We start from the raw sequence: 16,215 nt of genomic DNA, 5'->3' as shown, positions 1-16,215 counted from the left end.
AATAGGAAAGAGTAGGAGACTGAAGCTGTCAGAAAGAGAAGGACAGGAAGAGAGGAAACACGAAGACACATTAAGACAGCAGAGCCCTGTTTGAAAAAAGATAAAGCATTTGCTATTACAACAACAAAATCCAAGCCAAAGCTATAGAATCATAGAATGTGTTGGGTTGGAAGGGATGTTTAAAGGTCATCTAGTTCAACCCCCCTGCAGCAAACAGGGACATCTTCAGCTAGATCAGGTTGCTCAGAGCCCCAGCCAGCCTGGCCTTCAATGTCTCCAGGGATGGGCCCTCCACCACCTCGCTGGGCAACCTGTTCCAGTGTCTCACCACCCTCACAGTAAAGAACTTCATGCTAATGTCCAATCTAAACCTACCCTGCTCTAGTTTTAAACCATCGCCCCTCGTCCTATCGCTACATGCCCTTGCAAACAGCCCCTCCTCAGCTTTCCTGTAGGCCCCCTTCAGGTACTGGAAGGCTGCTATAAGGTCTCCCCGGAGCCTTCTCTTCTCCAGGCTGAACAACCCCAACTCTCTCAGCCCGTCTCCATAGGAGAGGTGCTCCAGCCCTCTCATCATCTTTGTGGCCCTCCTCTGGACCCGCTCCAACAGGTCCATGTCCTTCTTGTGCTGAGGGCTCCAGAGCTGGACACAGTACTCCAGGTGGGGTCTCACGAGAGCAGAAAGAGGGGCAGAATCACCTCTCTGGATCTGCTGGCCACAATTCATTTGATGCAGCCCAGGATGTGATTGGCCTTCTGGGCTGCAAGCACACATATGCACAAGCACACCCGTTACTCAAGATCAGCGCTAGAGCAGGACTCTCCGTTATGAGTTTACTCTTGAATACAGATGCTTCATATGCTCTGCCTGGCTGGGATGTGGAAATACGCCTCAGGCTGGTAGCCTGGAGCAGCAGCTTCTGCACAGGTACCGGCTCTACTGACTTTTCAGCACAAGTGAAGTCCCTGTCCCACATGACCCCTTTCACTGTTTCAGGAAGGGCTTCATACTTGCACCAAGACTGCTGCTAAGGCCACCATGGCACCTGCGCATGCCAGGGAGCAATGCAGCTGCCAGCTGCACCCACGCTCCACTTCACCTCAAGCCTCCACCAGAAGGAGCAAACAGGTTCCTTCACCCATCCGTAGGCTACTCCCAATTAGCGAAGAACAGTCCATCACCACACAGAGATGTGCCTGGGTGGAAAGCCAGCACGTCAACTGATGGAAATACAAAGGGACACCTGGTCGCTGTGGGTTTTGGTCATGCCAGGAGGGATCCTGCTGCTCAGTTATCTGGGCAACAGCATAAGGAGGATTTTGGTCACCACGTCTGGGCACCCTGGCATTCCCCCACGGCCTGTCCCAAGCACTGCCCTCCCCAACTCCACCTAATGTCAACACCTGCTTCCCCAGGAAGGGGCTAGCATTGCCCATCTGTGGCACAAGCTAGTCCTTCCTCAGCTATGGCTTTTGGGGACTAAACTCATGTAATAAAACACTTAAACATTTATATAAAAGCCCAATGCTGAGCACAAGCAGCAATTCAGGGAATTTCCCAAAACCTCTTTTCCTGAAAGCACTGTAAACAATGCAACAGGTATTTAGGGAAGCCCGGAGTATAACAGTGCAAAAGAAGCAACAGAAAGCGCATCGTAGGTTGATGTCAAAAATTATTTGGTTTGCTTTTTAACGAAGATGCTTTGTGGATGCTCTGCGCTATTTCAAGAGGTGTACATCCAGTTATTTTTAGATAGTGTGTGTCCTGACAAGACTTTAATCTAAAATATGGCTGAATTAACAAATACCCTTCTTGGTCGATGGTTCAGATACGCAGGGGACGCAGTGCGGCAAGACCAGCAATACTGCTGTGTGACCTGCTTGTCAAAGGCATTTGCCCTCTAGGACTTTCCTGTGTCGCATTCTTCACAAACAGCAGACTGATGACACGCGGCATCACAGAAGCAGCAACGTGAGTCTTGTTCTAGGGGTCGTCAGATGAGAATAGCAGCAAGGGTGCGGAGAAATCATAGTGGCATAAATGTTGCTCAAGGTGATGGGGAGAAAGCATACCTCATGAAGTTGATAAGGACACTACATCTCAATTATTATCTGCATTAGCGTAATTTTCATTTTTGCAGCAAGTACTTTCATTTTCCACATCGCAAAATTTCTGATTTGTCATCCATCTTTCCTATGCTTAGCACAATGGCCTGCTATGCTCTGAAATAAACAGGAATGGGTCACATATTGTGTACCAAATAAACTCACAAAAAGAGGAGTACCTCGCATTAGTGTCTGCACCTTGTTAGAAATTCCTGCGTGGTCTTCTTTCCCCCGTTCCTACTTTACAGAAAGCGTAAGAAAGGAAGACCTGCCCCAAAATGGGTTTAACAATTCTGCTTTGCAGACACATACTACTTCTCACCCATAGGCTTCAAAACTCCTCACAAATCTCAACTGTATTTCCCAAGAGTCTGGGAAATAAATGACATTATGCCACTCATTCCAGCTGGTTAACAGAGCCACAAAGTGCCACGCTCGCTCACATGATGGCACTGAAAATAGACTTCAGAGGTTTTTTTACCCTCATCTGCTGTTGTGCTGGGCCATGTCAGATTTTTTTTTTTCAACGATTTGTATCAGAAAAATATTCCTTTAAGTCATATTGCACATAGGTACGTCCTTGTCTTGCAGAGATAACCAAAGCTCCTGGAAATTCAGGATATATTTTTATGAAGCAGAGAGCAATCAGTGAAAAATCAGGTGAAAAGCTACACCAAAGAAATTAGACCACAGGTACAATCTCTAATTCTGACTGCAGAAAAAGAAAACCAGAATTTTCTGGTTTCATACCTCAGAGTAGAACACGCACCTAAGCAAACAAACTCCAGCTGCAACATGGGCCTCTGAACATGCCAAAACTCGAGGGAGCAAAGGAAGACACTGAGGGAGCAAATGAAGACACTGAGGGACTGCAAAGTCACAGGTATGTGCCTGCGGAGCGTGGCGTGCAGCATTAGTGTAAGGCAACCACTCGAGCCATTAAGTTATCCAAAAACGTAAGACCTGGTATAAAACCACATTTTCCCCTAGTAAACTGCTGAAGAAAGAAATCAGGCTCCAGTGGTAAATTGAGTAATTTTGATCTTGCAAATGGATCTAAAAAATAGGTAAGAATTAAAAAAAATAAACCAAATCAAACTATATTTGAATCTGACGACCAACAAAGTAAAATTAAAGTTTCTCTTTCTTCTTCAGTTTTCCATTAAAGTCCTAGAGTGGGCTTCTACTAAGTGCAAATAAGTAACTTGAAAAACACAAGTGAAGTGGATGGGTGGTACTGCAAATACATGTGTGCAAGCAGAATGCACTTAAAAATACCCTTTGTTTTCTTCACGATGTAAGTCTAATTTGCTCAAGCTACTGCTCAAAGTAATCTGCCAGGAAACCACCTGGCAGAATATCTGTCAAACTACAGTGAGGCCTTGTATTTCTAATTATGACTGTGCTGTCAGTTACTGTTGAGAAGGGGAACAATTTAAGTAGCAGTTAGGGGGAGCGGAGAGTAACAGAGGGAGCGCTGAGTTTATGCCACCTGCCCTTTCCAAAATTTCCTGCTGTCACGTTCACCCTGCCCAGGGTGTATGAAGTGTATGCGCCTTCTTTTAATGGGAGTGAGCAGAAATCAAGCGTATTGCAGAAAAACTGTACGAAGCCTTCTAGGCTGGGGTTTTCTTCCTCTCATCTCTCGACCAACTCCCCCCGCCTCCTTCCAGAAGGCAGGCACCCGGAGAGCCCGGGCAGGGGACGGGCAGAGCCGCCAGCCGGTGGCCCCTCCGCCGGTAAGGGCCGCTTCCCAGACCTGCCTCCTCCTCCTCCCACCCTCTTTCCTTTGGATCCCGCCCTCACACCTGGAACCAGCCCCCCACCCCCCCATCCACCCACCCCGAGGCGAATCCCTGCCCCGCCGAGGCGCTCCTCGCTCCCGCAGCCCCAGCGCGGGGGATGGGGGCGGGGGGGAAAGCCGTTTCCCTCACAGGGCCCGCGCCCTCCCCGGACCAACGGCTTTACCGGCCGCGCCCCGCGCCCGTGGGGACGGCCGTTACACAGCCACCACGCATCGTCCCCGAACCACCGCCCGGGCCCCGCTCGGCGCCCGACACACCGCCCCGGCGGGGCCGGAGCCTGCCGGCGCCGCGGGGTGCGGCGTGCGAGCGCCTGTGCGGGGCGGGACGAGGCCTTGGACGCGGGCCCACGGCCGGGGCGCCGAGCGGCGGGATCCCGCACCGCGGCCGCCAGAAACCCATCCGGGCGGCAGGGCCCGGCCGGGGATCCGGGAGCGGCTCCGCCGGGTTTTGCCTCGGACCCGCCTCGCCCCCCTCCCTACCGCCCTCCCTCCGCGCGTCGCGGCGCGGCCGCTGTAACAAAGAACAGGCGGCATGGAGGAGGCGGCGGCGGAGGAGGACGAGGCGGAGGCGGCGGGGCAGCAGCCGCCGCCGCCGCCCCGGGGAGCCCCCGCCGCCGCCACCGCCTCGGCCCCGCGCGTCCCGGGGAGCGGCGGGGCGGCGAGAGGAGGCGCGTCGGGCCGGGCCGCGCACGGAGCCGGCGGGGCGGGGGTCCCGCGCGTAGCGTTCCACGCGTGGGCCGGGGGTGGGTGGGAAAGGAGTGGGGGGTGCGCGGCGGGCGGGAGCGCGGGGAACCGGCGTTACCTGCCTGGGGAATGGCCAGACCCGGATCGGATCCGGACTCCGGGTTCCGATCCGCTCCGGAAACCACGCGCCACCGGAAGCCGGCGCGGCCGGCCGCAGAGCAGGGCGGGAAGTGTAGTCCGGCAGCGGCGGGGTCCGGGCCGCCACGGCGCGGGAGGAGGGAGCGGCCGGGGAAGGGGCGGGGGGTGGCGACGGCGGAGCTGACCCTCGGCCGGCGCCCTCATCGCCCCGGCTCGCCCCTGTCAGGGCAGCGGGTTCTCCTGGCCGGGCACAACACCTGTGCGAGGGGCGGAGGAGGAGGAAAAGGGGAGTGGGGGGGAGTGCGAACTGGGCTTTGCACCCGGGTTGCACAGCCTGGGTTTTGCCCTTCTCCTGGCCAGTGTCGGCCGGCAGGTAGGGGTCCCACAGGTGGCCTGTCAGAAGGCATTCAGGGTCCATAGCAACCCCACATCGGGCATAGGGCTGTGGGCCCTGTGATGTATTTTGGCCGCACAGGCAAGAGCACCCCGCCAGAGGCAGAGGCCTGGGCCAAGAGGTACCCATGCTTTTGGCATCCATGCAAGGTGCCCCAGCTTTGTCCTCTGGTAAGAAGCAACGCCTACAAAGAGTCCCCACTCCCCACCCCAAAGCCTTCTGCAGGGCTTCGCTGTGGCGGGACTGGCCAGTCTTCACAGAAGGAGCACCCCTGGAGACGCCAAGGCAATGGGAAGGAGGCAGCAGCTCTGTGCTCTCCAAGGGACGTGCTCCTCACAGCCACATCTTTAATGTTAAGGCCAGGCCCCTTCTCACTTCTCACCTTACCCATCCCTCATCCCCTTCTGCACAAGTGCCCAGCTTCAAGAGGAAGGTGTAGAGTGTGTAGTGACTCGCTTCTTGTTAAGTGCTTGGATAAGTTGAAACAGTGCAGCATTTGGATTTTGAAAATGTTGCCTCTTTGCAAAACAGCATTAATTTAAGGATGGGGAAGCATTTATTCTTTAAAAATGACTCACCAGAATCAATGAGCACAGGAGCAGTAAGGGGAATTTTTCAAGGATCTAATTGCACGTACAGGTCATTTGTTTTTTCAAAGACCGAAGCTGACTGGCCTTTAGTTTTATATAGTCTGCTTTTAGTTATTTTCCCTGTACAACTCAGTGCATATTCACATTCACAATGCTGTCTTTGGGCCTCCGCCTAGGTTTCTTCAGCATGCAGTGCACGAGGGTGGTATCCTACTTGCAGTGTGTTCACTCTGTCAGAACAAGTATTAACTAATTCAGAATAGTTATCTGTAGTTTTCCTACCTGAAGCAGTCTGGATTCGCAATGCATGTGAGTCTGCATCCTGCTGCTCCAAAATGATCTTTATTTTTATTTTTTTTTGGTCTGTGTGCGGCAGTATTCCAACCTTTCTGCAGAGCTAACGTCAGACAGTGAACTTGCATCATACACCAGGCTCACTGAGGTGGAGAGATGAAAAAAAAATGTCAATCCCTTCCATTCATTGTTTAAGAATAATGAGCTGGAGGAAAGAGTATGGTGCCAGACTTAGTGCTACATCCATTCCTGCTCACGCTCTGATAGGTCTTGTCACTTTTGCTGGCATACACGAATGGCATCACTCAAGTTAAAAAAAAAAACAAACTCACCCAAGATTACAGCAGGAAGGAAAAGTAAGCAGGTTTGTTGGGAGACTACTAGGACATTTCAGCTAAGCATTTCAAGAATATGAAACAAACAGGCATAGAAATGTGGGCAGTAATTCCCAGTGAGGTAACGTACAATTTCCTTGCAAAAAAAGGTACAACACTCACTTTGGGAAGGGAAATAAAAACAATATCATGGGTATTTTCATGTGAATGCCTACTTTTGGTGTTTTTTGATTATTTTTTTTTCCTCAGTCTGGTAGGGCTTTGTGGTAGCATTAATTTAGAACCTAACTTTTTCAGTAAAATGATCGCAAGAGAACGTTATTCCCAGGCTGTGCTCATTTTAGTACTGATGTCTTCTCTATAGGATCTAGGCCCTAACAGTCCTCCCAAATTACAAACGGTTCAGGGTAATACAACATAACTGAGAGGAAAAACGACGAGTAACCACAATAAGTTCCACAATTCCTTTTTCCATTAGATTCCCACCCAGTCCGTGTTTCAGGCAATTTCTCAAGGAACTACGATTCTGTGATTCTGTGAACAAGAAGGGGGCACCTGATACGGCCGGGGTTATCAGAAACAACCCACAGCGTCAGCACAGCGTAGGTGGAGAACTCTGCTCCTGAATAAACAGGTAAACGGACTTTGTTAAGCAACAGGTCAAATTAGTGAAGGAGAGTAGAAAACCATCTGTTAACGCTTGGCTGACTAGGTATGTAGGACAGCACACTACACAGAGACAATTGGCTTTTATTGTATGTACAGCAGTAGTTATTTCTTTAAAAAATCCTCTTCTCAGGCTTTTTAGTGATATAATAAATCTGTACATCATAGACTTCTTAATTGCACCAACTTAATTTTGTGTACACACAGGAAAAAGGAAAAAAAAAACCCACCACAGAAGAAGTGACTATCACAGTTGAATGCTAGAAAAAAAATGTTTTACCCCACCTGTAATATCAGAGTATAATACATTATTGGGAAATACAATAGAGTTATAGTATTGGAAAGACCTCAGACCCAGCCTTCCCACCTATTTTCACACCATGCCAGCACCTTGCATAGTAACAGTTTAGATATCCTGAGTGAAATGATATTATTCACCCATAACTTAGTCACTCTGGTTAAATAGTTACTCTTGAGTTGTTTGTTGCCCAGGCTGTGGCTTAGCAATGTACAGAAGCATATATGCTGACTTTAAACACACGAATAAATCCACTTGGGTCCTGTGGAGGTCAAAGCATGAGGTCAGCTGTTCCCACTCACAATGGGAATGTCTTAGCCCGGAGCTACGGTATACTTAATTCTGTACCAGGATAAGCACTTATCTCAAGCTTCAGCTCTACAATTCAAAAACTGCAATAAACCAAAATAAAAAAGCCATGCGGCTCCCACCTTGTATAGAGCTCTTGCTCCTTGTAACACCCAGAGCTACCAGAGCTGAAAAAAATGTTAAAACAAGAGCAAGAGTCTTATTTTGCTTCCCCATACACATTTGGCAGCATTTTATGTAGTCGACTTCACTTTTTCCTATGATACTTTGCATATCAAGAACACCAAAACTTTACAAGAAATACGTAGCAGAAAGCTTTCACTTGAAAACCACCTAGAACCAGCGAGGAGATGCAGTACCAGAAAATGCTGTAAAGTTTCACTGATCCTCAAAACTGGTATCATTGTCAGGCAATAGAAAGCTCCGAAAAAAGCAGCGCTGTAAGGCGAGTCCTCTCAAGAGCAAGACAATAATAACTACAGGTCTGTATGACCTGCAGCACAAACCTCTCTCCCAAAGAAAAAGCAGGGGAAAAAGAAAATCTAACAGAAAGCATAAGAATAAAGCCCAGTATTTATGCCTGCACAGTTTATGACCTGTCCATTAAGCTGAAGAAGTGTGCCAAAGGTATTTTGCTTTTTAAATGAACTTTTTTCCACTACGGCATTCCTTCTCCTTCCTGCCACCTAAGATTCACAAGTTTCATATACGGTCAGGAGTGAAATTACTATAATTTCTTCCTGGGATACACTGGATATAAAATTAATTTGGATCATAAAATTAATACCATGTCTTCTTTCCTGAACAGAACATCCAGAAAAACAAAAGGGTAAGAAAAGGGACAAAAAAGAAGAAAAATTTCACAGGTGGTTTTCAAGCTATTGTTCTGAAGTAATTAAATTGGAAGACAGAAAACAAGAAGCTTTCAGTGTAATATCATGCAGAGATTTGTTCTACTCTTCAAATGTGTAGTTATTAAAATTATGAAGTTTGCAAAACATAAAAGAGCAAAATGATTCCCTCCGGCATCCTTCACACAACTGCACAGGAAACGTGCAGCACCCGAGAGGATACGCCGCTGTGTTAGTTACACCAGTTTACAAACCCTCCCTACCCAAACCTGTAGCGTAGCTCCCGCTGGTTGTCAGGATCCAACTCACACTGACGTAAATACTGGTACACAAAAAATGTAAGTACTCAGATCTCCTGATCTTCAGTGACAACCTAAATCATCTTGGAAGGTGGGAACGGGATTTAATATTGTGAGCCTTTGGGGTCATCACAACTGAGCAACTCAGTTGTCCCTTTGTGTTCAATACTTCAGCTTGTTTTTACAACAGGACATAAATTATTTGTAGAGGAGGAGGGGGAGGTGAGGAGCACACCAGCCAGATATGGAGGTCAGACATCAAACCAAGCGATGTTTATTTTCCTGAGGAGTGAAGGCAATTAAAAAATAAGATTCCCTTTTTACCCCAAATGCCTTGCTTTCCTCATCTTAATAATTCATTCTCTCTTAATATATGCGAGCCCAAACCTTCACGCAGTTTGCAGTATAGAATGTTCCTGTTTCCCACCATTAAGACATGTATTTAGGCAATCACCAAGACCTTAAGAAAGAGGAACCAAATCCACACTTCTTCAGCGTGTATCTGTTCTTTGGGGGTAAGCTATGAGCAAACCCTACTCCTGTGTTCTGCAAGTAATTCAGTGTTATCTCCACCCCGTTCTACAGTACCTGATAAAGATTCTGTAAATTAAAATCCCAGTTCAGTAATTTAAGTAGTCTTCAAGTAGTGTTACGTGGTCTCTTTACGTGCCAAATTCCACAGCTCTGGTTTTAGTGTAAGGGGGTACTACCCACGGAGCTCAATCTCACTTGGATTTCTTAAATTCAGTGACCATCTGTGGTTTTCTGCACCAGCAAACAAGACCCAGCATTTAAAACACAACAGTGTTGCACCCTTCAAATGCAGCAGTGTTTTAAACAGACCCTCCACCCTGCCCCGTCCTGCAAAGAGCTCCTAGTAAAGTCAAGGGAAAAAGGATATGTCGCGACAACGTAACATCAGGGGTTTTAATGCTCATACCATGAGCAAATGAAGAAACCTAACTTCTACTTTGTATTAACTTAACAAAAGTGTTCAAGCACAAGCTGGACAAACCTGTATTACTGAACTGGGATTTCTAAGCATGTTACAGCTCTAGGAATACTCATTTATATCCAATTTTCAAAATACAGATTATTAAAATGCCTTCAAGTGTTTTCATAATAAGCAGCATGTTTAAACATACAACTATTTGATAGCCTGGACTGCTGTACTACCACAGTGATTTTAGGAGGTTACACATAAACAGTATTTTTAAACAGTAGGCTCAGTTAACAGATTCTGACAGTTTATTTCTAATATTTCCTTGGTAAAAAAGAAAACAAAACCCCTCTACTTTTATATTCTTTCTAAAATTATTTACCAAGGAATCAAGTTCATCAGAAATTTTGAAATGTGTTTCTGTTCTTTAGTGACTTTCTATTTTTGAAGAACAGTTTAAGTTGAAAGCCCAAATATCTGCCAAAGTGTTGGATGTCTTAAGGGGAGGATGGGAGCAGGAGGTGGGGGGGAATCCCTGTTGGCAAAGCAGGCACAAATCTACCATCCAGTCATGTCGGTAATTTAGATGGAATGGATGTTTTTCTTGACTAAAGAGAACAGGCTTGGTCCTTTGTCCTCAGTAGGAATGTAGATGATGGGAAAGTACAAGCATGCACAAAAGATGGTACCTGTGAAATACTGACTGACATTTCACTCTTCTTAATTGCCAAAACATGAACTATGCCTTTACTTTCATCAGTTTTTCCTTTTAATTTAAAGGAGCCAGCTGCAATATTTAATGAGGAAAAAAAGTACAAAACCTCACCCAAGCAACCACTCACCACATGACAACACTGGTAGGTCTAGAAACTGAAAGACCACTAAGGGAATTATTATTATTTTTTAAAATGCTCTCTTCACAGCTGTGTTTTCTAAGATCTCAGTAAGTGTTTGACAAGTAAAACAAGCTGTCTAATGAAAAGCACTATAGGTTTAAATATGCTCTATTCATCACTTATTGCTCCTAGCTTTGCATTTGATACGATGGTTAATACACTTGTCTAACAAGTACTTGGGAGAAGGAATTAGAGCCCCTAAGACAGGTTTTTGCATTAGCAACACAGCTTCTCACACAGGGAAGAAAAGCTACATCTAAGAATTTGTAAATGTTTTGCTTACGAGTAGACTCAAGTAGACTTTAAAAAAAGTTCTGGTTTTTTTTAAGCGTAACTTCTGCACAGAACATTAAACAATATGCTAGTGTAAGTATTTGCATAATTTATTGATTTATGGCTAATATCAAAGGCATCTCTCCACCTACATGGACTGAGCAGTTATTACAGCAGGCTACAGTTACTACAGTAGGCTATCTTTGTCAGCGCTTTAGTTCTGCTTCTGAAAACTTACCCGTTTCCAAATTACAATACAAACTGGATCTGAGTCTCTCTTTTCCCTTTCGGCCTGACTAGAAAAACAAGTTGAGACTCGCGTTGCTACTGTTCCAGGCTGCAGTAAGGAAGCACAGTGGTATCTTCTCACTTTATAGTGGTTCAGTCATACAGCAGCTACACGATGTTTCAGTTCTTAGCTCCCCGTTAATGTAAACTAGGTGCTTACACACAGGTCTTCCCCACCTGCACCCTTCCTCCCTCATCTTCTACAATAAACCACATGGTCCTCCAAAAGCTGTCATGATACAATTACCGCTGCTTGTATTTGGAGGAGTGACTTTATAACCAGAGGGAAAAAGCATTCTGGAAAAATAAATAAAAAAGACAAGCTTTCTGTTTATTCCTGGACCATCGTATTAGTGAACATCATTTTATGCAAGTCATCAGCTGTATTTGTATTCTCTAGTACTGCTCTGTAAACAAATGGTCAACTGATGTGCAAGTATCCCATCAGAGAGTGTTCAGTCTTATGTGTGTGGTTCTGCCGAAGCACCATTCAGTTTGTTCTTGCTTTTGGTTTTGGAAAGGAGCTTTCTGTTCAGAATCCGTGAAAGCGTGCCTCCCTTCTTGCGCGTTTCCTCTGACAGTGGCTGCTGCAGGTAGACAAGATCATTATGCGATTGACTCATTCCCGGATCCTTCTGATGGTGTCGCCGGCGGAAAAAGAGCTTCGCACTTTTTTTCAAAATCCCACCTGCAGAAGCAAACAGGAGAGGTGCGGGACACTTTAGACAGAACAGGCTGCTTTCCTCTTGGAGCTCAGCTTTAACTGTAACTGCAGCATGACTGACCAAGCCTTGGTCCTAACGCTTCCAGTTTAAGCATCACCCTGGTAACTATTCAAACAACGTTAGAAAGCTAAGAGCGTGGTGAATCTAAAGCAAGAATATTGATGGTTTGTAACCTAGAGGTCATAATAGTACAAGTTCCACCTTGGAACAAGTGATTTCAGATCACTGGCAAACGCGAGCAATCGTCGTGCTTTCAGCCAGAGGCACACATACACACACTACATGCTACGGAATCCTCCTTGCCCCGCTGTTGATCCAGCTCTCTCCCAACTGAACACCACTGAGAAATTCAGACTCCATGGAAGTATGTATTTCTCTGCTACTCCTCATTCCATGCAAGTGTCATGCAAACTGAATCATGACAGACTGTGGTAGTTCTAAGATATATGCATATACACACACTTGTACAGTTAGCAGAAATGTTCAGGAGAGAGGAGCTCACATACATTGCTAGAGGAGCGCTTAAGAAAAAAGGAATTTTCCTTCAGTTCTTTCAGAAATTATGCTGTTGAAAAGGAAGGAAAGCTACTGTGAAACATGCCTATGAGCCATCAAATATTAATCCTCTGATTTCAGCTTCTAAAGTCAATCCACGCATCTAGTGGAAGACTCCTTCCTTACACTTTTTTCGTTCGAAATGCTCCTCTGAAAGCTATGTTAGTGGTCAAACATACACATGCACAGCGTTTGGTGTGGGTTGTACACTGGGTTCTCACATGTCAAACAGACATATCCAATCTTTCCAATACAACAGAATTACCAAGTATTTTATGAAGAGAATGAAATAGAGGAAGCAGTGTTACTCTCTGTTGTTTCAGAGACCAAAGGAGCTGAAATGAAAAGATTAGCCCTTGATGCACAACATGAAGGTGGCATTTTAATTTGAGGTGAAGGACACTGTTGGTGCCAGAGAACAGAACCTGGCAGTCAACCTGCGTGCAGTGGGCCCACACAAGCCAGACAGCACGTATGCCATACAAATTCGGTAGCACCACCTAGAGTAACAACCATGAAGCATTTGGTATTTTTAAATCCTGTTAGGAATAGCAATTCACTTCAAGCAGATTAAAAATAATATTACATCTGCTTCCAACAGGTTCAGAAATTTGCTCAAATCCCTTCTGCGATAAATTAGGTTCCTTTATTTTGTTGTATTTCTTCCCTTGATCCCATGTCAAACCTAATATGCAGCCAAGGCATTTGCAGCTGTCATCTCACCAGGGACTTGGGACTCATGTTGCCAACACCAGCCACCAGTGCTCTTCTCTCTTTGCAAGCTCGGGTTGTTTTTGCAGGCACCGTTCTGCCAAATTCCACCTTCCCTTTCCATGTGCACACATGTGCCTGATGTGTAAGGCAGCTCGGTGGCAGCTGGCAGGGACACCGCTCTGAGCTACCAGCAACACTCAGCCTGGTGTCGGTACATCAGCTCAGCGTTAAAATAGTTTTGTGCAGAATTGGGTAGCGCCGCTGTCCGAGTGGCATGAGCCAATTTGAACGAAGGAGGACCCAGGTAGCAAGCCAACACCGGAGCCTTCTGGCAGTCAGGCTAGTATGTGAGGACAGTCACCTCCCTAGCAAAGCTTCCACACCTCCTTCCCGCACTGCTGTCGGGTTTCCCAATTCTTTCTCAGTTCAGCTATTAATTCCTGCCACCGCGCAGTCTTGATTATGCTTTTCCTCCCATTGCAAATGGATACAAAAAGCAACAGGCAGACCCATTCTTTCCTGCGATACTGTGCAATAGCTAGAATTACATACTTGTCCCCCAAGGACTTGACACAGGCTGCGTGTCATTTTGCACAGCGACAGCTGCAGAATAGGTATTTCATGGCAGCTCTGTTGCATGCAGCCAGATGCTTCTTTGTTCAGACCGGAGCAGTTACAAACATGAACTTGGGATGACTACTTTGTATTTTAAGGACTAAACACTCAGCACCTGGGAGGAGATTCTAGCATGTTTTATCTTGCAGCTGCTGAGACTTTTCTCACACTGGGCACGATGGGATGGGAAGCAGAAGTCAGCTGAAAGCAACTTGAACTCATGGATTTGAATCCTGAGTGCTCTCCCATCGCCCTCTGATTGATCTTTTTGGCAAGGCAGTACCACTTCAAGCTGCTGTCAACAGCATAAAAGAAACAGTGTTCAGCCCCATGATCCTGACAGTTGTTAATATGCAAAGGGTGGGGGGGATTGATGAGGCCTTGCTGCTGTGCGGCTTTTGTTTCAGCAGTCAGCTGTTCTGCCCAGCAGTCTTGGCAGCTGCAGCTGAAGCGGTGCCAAGGGAAGGAGTAGGACAGAAGGATTTATCCGTTAGCAGCTATTTAGTCCTATCCTTTCAGATTGATTTCCCATACGAGGAAACAGAACCAAACCAAGAACGCTGCAAAAATTGTGCTGGTGGCCTGGGACAACCCACTGCAGCTGCAGAACTGCAGGCAGCACTTCCCTGAGAGCACCAGAAGCTCAGCAGAAGCAGCAGCCTCCCCCAGCCCCGACATGAAAGCTGTCTGTGTTTTCGGAGGTACCGAGGTCATTGCTAGCTGGAAGCTTGCCACATCCCCGCTGCCACCCATTGGTCTCTAGCCAGTTTGGTACGTGCTGCCTGACAGCGGCTCCAGCTGTTGTGGAGGCATGCACCCCTGCTAAGGAGGCAGGGCAGGGCAAATCACAAGCTTGGCGATGCTCGTGCTATTTGCATGCTTACTTCTTGAGTTCAACAGGATCCGTATGCCAACTCTGCCCCTAACACCAGGAGATAAGCAGAGAGCATGTCAAGAGCGTGGTACAGACTGACTAGTTTTCATAGGCTCCTGTGCACTGATCTAGGGTGTTCTGAAAATACTTGTGGGGCTAGGATCACTTCTGAATCTCGTTGCTGTTAATGAAGGAAGATTTCCTTCCACATCTACAGGGATATGAATAGTTTCCATTCCTTCCCAACTTCCAAAACAGTTTTGATCCAGGTGGTTTCGTAAATACCTGCTAAGGTCCTTGTAGCTCTATGAATTAAGGTAGAAAAGAGATCTAGAAAACTGTAAGCAGCAGGTTTTAAAATAAATATTCTGCATATGCATATACAAGTATGGGGGTCACACATGGCTTGCATGAGCAGATGTTTGATTGATAACCAGATACTACAGGAATGGGCACGATGGAGAGATCAGGAATGTAGAGCACCCCTCCAAGCCTTCCTTGCTGTCCATTCTGCATGACCCACCTGGACAGCACGACCACCAGGAGAACGATCTGTTACTGCAGACTTGTCTGCTAAGACACCTGAGCCCAGGAAGGTAATTTTGGAGGGAGGAAAGAAATGGAGGGGGGAAGAAGAAAACGGGTGCCGAACTAGGTTTTGCTTCAGTTTTTACAATGAGTGTACCATTGTAAAGCTACATTTTCTTAAAAAGAAAAAAGTCAGAAATAACTTACTGTGTAGATAATTAATTCTGGTTGGCATAGTAGTCCTCTTAAGTTTATAAAAGGGAATGGGTAAGAAAGAGGAAGTCAGAAAGGTAAAAAACAAAAACATGCAAGAGTAGAAAAAAAGAAAAAGACAGACAGTGCTAACTTTAAGATATTAATACCATACATAAGGCTTTTTCAAGCAGAGGGGGTTTTGTTTTGTTTTGTGTCCTGGTTTGAGGTAAAACAGAACCAATTTTCTGATTTGTAATTTTACTTTTTAGCTGGGCCTCTTCTAACTGGCTAAACTCCAAAATTAACAGCATATTGTTCAGAAAGTGTTCACTCCCAGAGTGATAAGACCTGATTATACCAAGGAATGGTACGCACAGAGCCTCTTGCTTATACTTATTGCTGTAACAACCAAGGTCAGCGGACTTCGCTATCTGCCCCGTTAGAGGGTCAGAAGCGGAGAAGCGTAGAGGGGTCCCACCTGCAGGGAGGAGCAGATGGGACAGGTGACCCAAAACTGACCAACAGGGTATTCCATCCCATATGCATCATGCTCAGTATAAAAGCTGAGGGATCAAAGGGGCAAGGCTGCTCTGGCTCGTGCTCTTTCTTCAATGGCCGACATCTGAGGAGGACCCTGTCTGTTCGTCTGCCTTTAATCCCGATCCCAGCATTCCTGACTCTAGTTCCGGAATTCAGCTCCTGTCCGTCGCTGACTCCAGTCCGGGACTTTCCCTGTGTCTGCTGGTGACACAATCATCATCCTGGGAGCTGGAAACAGTTTTGTATATATTGTATACTTTTTTTTCTTTAATTTTGATTATTCTATTATTATTTACTATTTTCT

At 46.4% G+C, this 16,215-nt stretch overlaps 2 protein-coding genes across 13 annotated transcripts in view; both read right to left on the bottom strand.

The window, feature by feature from the left end:
* Window positions 1–4,784, bottom strand: part of PRDM15 (PR/SET domain 15) — a 43,638-nt gene extending 38,854 nt beyond the window's left edge. For 7 of the 9 annotated variants that reach the window (XM_054209830.1, XM_054209826.1, XM_054209838.1 and 4 more), the window contains exon 1: window positions 4,713–4,778. The gene's annotated coding sequence lies outside the window, so the exon portion shown is untranslated. Of the gene's footprint in view, window positions 1–4,712 lie in introns of all 9 variants that reach the window. The other 2 variants (XM_054209819.1, XM_054209875.1) reach the window with 2 other exon arrangements.
* A 6,691-nt stretch (window positions 4,785–11,475) lies between these two features.
* Window positions 11,476–16,215, bottom strand: part of C2CD2 (C2 calcium dependent domain containing 2) — a 41,381-nt gene continuing 36,641 nt past the window's right edge. For 3 of the 4 annotated variants that reach the window (XM_054183716.1, XM_054183707.1, XM_054183735.1), the window contains one exon: window positions 11,476–11,853. In XM_054183716.1, coding sequence (XP_054039691.1) covers window positions 11,627–11,853 — 227 coding nt within the window. In that variant the 3' untranslated portion in view covers window positions 11,476–11,626. Of the gene's footprint in view, window positions 11,854–14,658; window positions 14,697–16,215 lie in introns of all 4 variants that reach the window. The other variant, XM_054183726.1, reaches the window with a different exon arrangement.

The sequence above is a fragment of the Rissa tridactyla genome, chromosome 1 (assembly GCF_028500815.1).
Source record: "Rissa tridactyla isolate bRisTri1 chromosome 1, bRisTri1.patW.cur.20221130, whole genome shotgun sequence".
NCBI classification, from domain to species: Eukaryota; Metazoa; Chordata; class Aves; order Charadriiformes; family Laridae; genus Rissa; species Rissa tridactyla.
The sequence above is the reverse complement of the archived record's forward strand: the minus strand, read 5'-3'. Positions and strand labels throughout refer to the sequence as shown.